The following is a 6,000-nucleotide window of genomic DNA, read 5'->3' as shown; positions in this document are numbered from 1 at the left end:
AATCTGAGATAACAATCATGAACTCAACAGATTTAGTCTCTTCTAAACATTTGATATCAACAGGAAAGGGTCCAAAGTATTTCAGCTACCGCTGCAGCCTGCAAACTGGGAAGCACAGTCTCTAGATAGACAAAGAACCTCTTCCACTATTAGAGATATAATATGGCCAGAATTCAAGGTAGAAGATGTGATGAATCTTTGCAAAACAGCAAGCTGTCTATCTCAGATGCTTTTTGTTAGTGTGACTCAGCAATGCAAACCTGCGGGGCGTGCACTTTACCAGGGAAATATTTACCCACTTTTCTATGTTGTAGGAAGGCATACTACATAAGAGATAGGGACTGTCAGGAAGTGGTTATATCGAGAAGCCCAAGGGCAGGATGTGTCAGTTATTCAGTTGGATTCAATTATCATCTAGCTATCAATTTATAGCTCGTGCATACTAATTAACAGTATCTAGCTATCTTATTGACTGTATTTTCTGTATCCTGAACTGCAAACTTTGCCTCCCACCTTAGCAAGGAATACAAAAGCTCACGAGGGATCAGCAGATGGAATGATGTCTTTGCCTTGTATCCATCCCACCCGGGTAGGGAAGAGCTATTTCTTTTCCCTGCAATAACTGTCGTTTCTCTCAGCTCCCTGGCTCTCGACAGAATCCTACTCAGTAGGGCTACAGCCCTTGTGTCCTCCCTGCACGCCGTACTCAGCAGGCAGTTCTCAGCGGCAACCCAGCACGCGTCTGCCCTGTGGACCAGAACGCTCTGTATTTCTTTTAAGGCACCACCTTATCAGATGCGCAAGCTCCTCGGCGTGTGCTTTGTGCCCTTATTTCCCCTAATTCGGGCTGGGAGACATTCAGCTCCCGATGCTTGTCGAATCGAAGTGTCTGTTGAGCGCGACAAGAGGAAGATGCGGAGGGGGGATGCAGGATCGACGTTGCTCCCTGAAAGAGGCATATTAATAACACTGATGCACGGCCAATTAGCAGGAGGAGCCAGGTCCAGCCCTCGTGTCTGCGTGCTAGTGATTTATCGGCAGTAATTACCGAGGCACTTAATGCTTAGTTTGGATGGGAATTAATTCGAGGCCAGATAAATAATGCATTACAGTTTATTTAGCCCCACGTGAAGCGTCGCCCCCGAGGCAGAGCTGGGAGCGGAGCGGCGGAGAGCGGCTGGCGATGCACGGGGCGGCGGCCGGGCAGGAGTATGCTGAGCCCCAGGATCCGGCAGGCCAAGAGAGGTGAGTCCGTCCGGCGGTGGGGAGACTCTTCCCGGGCACCCAGCTGGTCAAGGGGAGGGCTGGGAGAAATAAAGGGTAAGAGGGAGGGGACTTGTCCGCAGGATTCACCTGCAATGTAAGGGCATCACAGCAGTGATAATTAAAAAACTGTATTCTGTTCTGGGACTTGATGGAGTCTTTGCACCCCCATGATTATTGTTGGTGTTGTGATCCTAATGCTGAAATTCTTGATAGAGATTGGAGACAGGTATGATAAGTTTACGTGTGGCATGTTGGAGAAGCAGTTTGTTCAATTCCTCCAGGGCAGGAAGCAGAAGGTGGGGAAAGTAGCTCAGTGTGAGCTGTGGGCAAAAGGAAGGAAAACCTCCCTTGGGTTTGCTGCAGCTGCTTAAAGTAGTCATTCAGACCTGTGAGCCACAGTGTGTGGTGTTTGTAAGGTGACCAAGTAGAGTTCGGCATGGCTGGTGCCTCTGTGCTGGCTCTCCTAGAGAAGATGCTGTGGCTGAGGAGGTGCTGTGTGATCTCTTGCTGCAGCACCAGCTCCCTGCTTGATCTGGCATTTGTTGAATATCTTTGCTATTCGCAGACTAATGGCAGTCTCAGGAGGATATCTACCCGCCCATCAGAAACAGAACCAGATTAATGTCATTTCAGAGCTAAAGCAGATACAGTTGTACTTACAGTATGTAAGGATTTGATTTTTCGTTAGGCATGCCAATGTAATAAAGTAGGAAAGTGCCACTAGTTCCATCTGCTGTGATTCTGAGACAATTTTTTTTCAGCAGAATATCACATCAGATCATATGTATGTAAAAGTGGTATTTCATTCTTAACAGTCCTTAATTACTGTCAACCTATTAAATAGCAGAGTCTTAGCTTCTTGCCATCTGGATTGCATATATACGATCTCACCTGCAATAAATTAATTTGAACTTCTATTTAAGCTGCATGATTTTGTAGAACTTCAGCATGTCTTTTGTAGGGGCTGCATCTTTGTAATTCCCCTTCTAAGGGGTGCCTCATCTTCCAGTCTTCAATATATTTATTGTCTATCCAGTGTTCCTGTGTTATTAATGCTCTGGTGAGGCAATTCATACCTTATGACACTACAATGGTACAGGAACTCTGGCAGGACAGGGTACATAAACTTTCATAACTATATGCTGGGCTTTTGCATTATTTAATAAATCAAGAAGAGAATATGTTATATATATTGAAGTCTATTTATGGGACCGGTATCCTAGATTGCTGTGGGTTACTGATGCTTAGGGAACAAAATGTAGTGTGCCTTTCTCTGTAGCCCTTGTTCACAGGAGTTGTAAATAAGGAGTGAAGATGCTGAATTCCTCTTGAAGGTAAGTGTTTCATCCTGCAAAACAGATGTGAATATAAAATGGTAGTTAATGCTTCCTGCACTCTGTTTGGATTGTTAACAAATATTCAGGTGGCAAAGGGTGAACAAATGAAGCCCTGAAGAGGGCTGTGAGCATCTTTTGCTGGCAGCAAGTATCAACGAAGTCTGGTGATCTGCAAGATGCTGCTTGAGCTTTGACCTCAAAGTAGAGGCAAGCTGTTAGCTTTGCTAGTGATTACATAGTTGTGTAAGGGGGGCAGTGTGGTTTCTGTAGGCAGACTGGGAAAAAAAAAAAAAAAAGGATGCTCTGGATAGAAATTCTGGGTTCACTTGAGTGTGATGGGAGTCAGGAATGAAACTGAACCTAGAGATGTGTTTTGTGTAATTTTATTGTGCTTGAATTACTCAAGCAACTGTGTCTGCGTTTGCTTCAGGCTCTCCGTGTCTGTGTGAGTAGGTCCTGGGTTTAAAGACATTAAGTCTTTTAGAGTGTTGAGTCTGGACTTTAGCCTGACATATGGGAGTGAAGCTCTTAATGTCTGCAAAAGGCATGGTAGAGAACAAAGGTAATTTGCTTTTCTAGGGGTAACTGTCAGTATAATGTGGAGCTTATCAGCATCTGTAACTCAGACACATGCATTCAAGAGGTGCTTTACCTTTTCATAAAGTTTAGGAAGGTGTAGAATCTTGAAGTCTAAAAATCTTAATGTGCCTAAATGAGCCTTCTGCAAAAGCGTTTATCCTGGTTAGACCTGAATGGCTTTTGCATTTTTTTCATTTACAGTGGTTTATGTACAGCAATTGATGGAGTTCAAGATTGTGAAAGAAGTGACTGTAGTGGAAAACAATCTCCGGTTTTCACATTCTTGTCACTTACTATGATGCTCCACAGAAATCTTGTCTTTCAGAGGCAAGAGAAATTTAAGTGTGGAGAGCATGGAAAGCAGTTTTCAAACTCCTTCAGTCTCAAGGAATGCTTTTTTGTTTCATTTCTCATTATGATTTGAAAAAAAATGAAGCAAAGCATTTGCTCCTTGGCTTGGAAATTAAGTAGACTATACCTGACAGCTGCATTTAAATAGACAAGGAAATGGAAGCCAGACTGACTACAAGCTTGTGCATTTATTCTTCCATGTTATGATGAGACTGCCTTCCATAGCAAGAGGGTTACCTGCTGACATGGCAGATTCTTTGCATTATTCCTGTTTTCGGGACAGGCTATCACAGTTGTATAGGCGAAAAGAATAAACCTGACTGGGTCTTTGTACTAGTGGGTGTCTGACATTATGGAATTGTCTACACTTCTCTGATCTATTATCTCTGTTTGGCTGCACATTCATGTCTCTGTTAAGACTACAGAAGATGATGGGAAGTATTTTGGCTAGGTAGCCTGCTGCGAACAGACTTTTTTTTTTTTTTTTTTTTCCCTTCAGGTATCCTCCAACATTCCTGTAGTAGAACTGCATTATTCCTCTCATTTTTCCTTCTCTCAAACTCATCATAATTCAATTTTAATGCAAAGTGGGCTTTAGCATACTTAAAATATTTCTAACAGTAGTAGATATAATCTTGCCAGGAGGAGCTTTAGAGTGTAAAGTATTATTACTCCCGTTTGGGAGTGTGCACACATACAAAGTAAGCTTCATGTGTCTGCAGTGAGGACAGGTAGCTTTTTAGTATTCAGTGGTTTTACAATGGTGCCGAATTTTTTAATGGAATACTGCATCTTTGACTACAGGAGCATGAATAACCCTATACTTTAACGATTTCTTATGGCATTAAGGATACATGATTGTATGTTCTGTCTGTCAGTTCCCATCCTAGTAGTTTGAGGTGGTTGGCTAAGTCTAGACAGATTTGAGAGTAGAAAGGTGTGTCAAAATGTATTTGATAACCTATTTGGTCAGTCCATTACTTAACTGGCCAAAACTTCACACCTGTATCTTAGAACTTTGCAATTCATAATGGATTTACCTTTGCACATGAAACATTTCATAGTTAATACTTACACTCTGAACTAAAGAAAGTCAAAGCAGAACGAGAGCTTGTTTCAAGTTTCTTAAAGTTTAGTGTACTATGGAAAAAGTATGGCATTATCCTTTCTTCTTATTCAGCAGCTTTTGGTGGACATTTTCTGTCATCCAAGCACACCTAATGCCATAAGAATTCACCAGCTAAGAAGGGCTTAGATGTCTGAATGCAAACTTCCAGCCTTAGTTCTTGAGCAGATGGAGGGCATCAGGTTAATTGAATTAACATAAAGGTATAAAACTGGGTTTGCCTGTAAGAACTTTTCCTGTACCAGAAACTTGGAGCCATTGGGGTCACACCTTTTTAAAAAATTAAAATTCCTGTCTAAAGGAAATTAAATTATTAATCACTTCTTCAAGGCTGTTGTAATCACAGCAGAAGGCTTTCACAAGTTCTAATCTAGTATAGATTTGCCAGGCCTAGGAATAAGTTTTGATAATCTTTAACACTTACAGAAAAATGAAACTGGCATCTTTAGATAACTGGAAGTAACTTCTGTCTCTGTCAGAAGATGCTGCTTAATCAAAATCATACTTGGCCTAGCCAATTAGTAGTCCTTCAGTGTCACTGACATGCTTCAGGTTCCAGGGCTTAGACCTCATCTAACTGTCAGCAGTCTACTCCCAGTAGCGGGCACAGATAGACGGACAGTCTGTACAGTGAGCAAAGATGAAGTAAGGCCCAACAAGGGAACAAAAAGTGGTTAAAGGAGATTTCAACAAAAAGGAGAAACTCAATTTATGAACAAAAAGATATGGCAGAGAGAAAAGGAACAGTGAAATAAATATATTTCATAAAGTCCCAGAAGCAGCTGAACAGTCTCAAAGCGCAATTGGGATTCTCTGTTTGCTGAGGCATCAACCCTCCAGCTTCTAGCTTTCCTCTGAGCTCTCCACAAAGAGGTGGCAATCCTTTTGCCCTATGCACAACAGTTCAGTGTCATATTTCTATTCTGGTGTACAGACAGAACTGGTGGAATCTAGCCCCTCAACTCCTGCCATGCTAGTGATTTCTCTGAACAGGCACCAGTGCCATAATGCTGATCAAGCCCTAAGCCTCAGGGACTGCCAGGTGCAGGCTCTTCAGACTGTATCCTCTTCAAAATCATGCTGTGTGAAGAGCTCTTGTTTCCCTCACCAGAGAAAGGCAGAAAAGGAGAACTGCTGCTCTTGTAGTCCCTTTCACCAAACCACAGCTTTGCAGCTGCAGCCTCTCAGCTTTGCAAAGAGGTGCTCAGAGTCCTCCACAGCCCCACTCAGCAGCTCTGCTTTGAGGAGTTGATGTTGCATACAACTTTCCCAAAGCGTGTGGGCAGCCAGCACCTTTGCACCTCCAGCTTACCAAGCAAATGATAACACCCAGCCTTGTAC

General features: G+C 42.7%; 1 protein-coding gene across 4 annotated transcripts in view; it reads left to right on the top strand.

The window, feature by feature from the left end:
* The first annotated feature begins 502 nt into the window (after positions 1-502).
* The window catches only part of ARHGAP22 (Rho GTPase activating protein 22), a 118,384-nt gene continuing 112,886 nt past the window's right edge, over positions 503-6,000 (top strand). The window contains exon 1 of one of the 4 annotated variants that reach the window (XM_032445609.1): positions 503-1,245. In XM_032445609.1, coding sequence (XP_032301500.1) covers positions 1,212-1,245 — 34 coding nt within the window. In that variant the 5' untranslated portion in view covers positions 503-1,211. The remainder of the gene's footprint in view (positions 1,246-6,000) is intronic. The other 3 variants (XM_032445610.1, XM_015866665.2, XM_015866666.2) reach the window with 3 other exon arrangements.

The sequence above is a fragment of the Coturnix japonica genome, chromosome 6 (genome assembly GCF_001577835.2).
Source record: "Coturnix japonica isolate 7356 chromosome 6, Coturnix japonica 2.1, whole genome shotgun sequence".
NCBI classification, from domain to species: Eukaryota; Metazoa; Chordata; class Aves; order Galliformes; family Phasianidae; genus Coturnix; species Coturnix japonica.
This window is presented reverse-complemented; position numbering and strand designations above follow the sequence as displayed.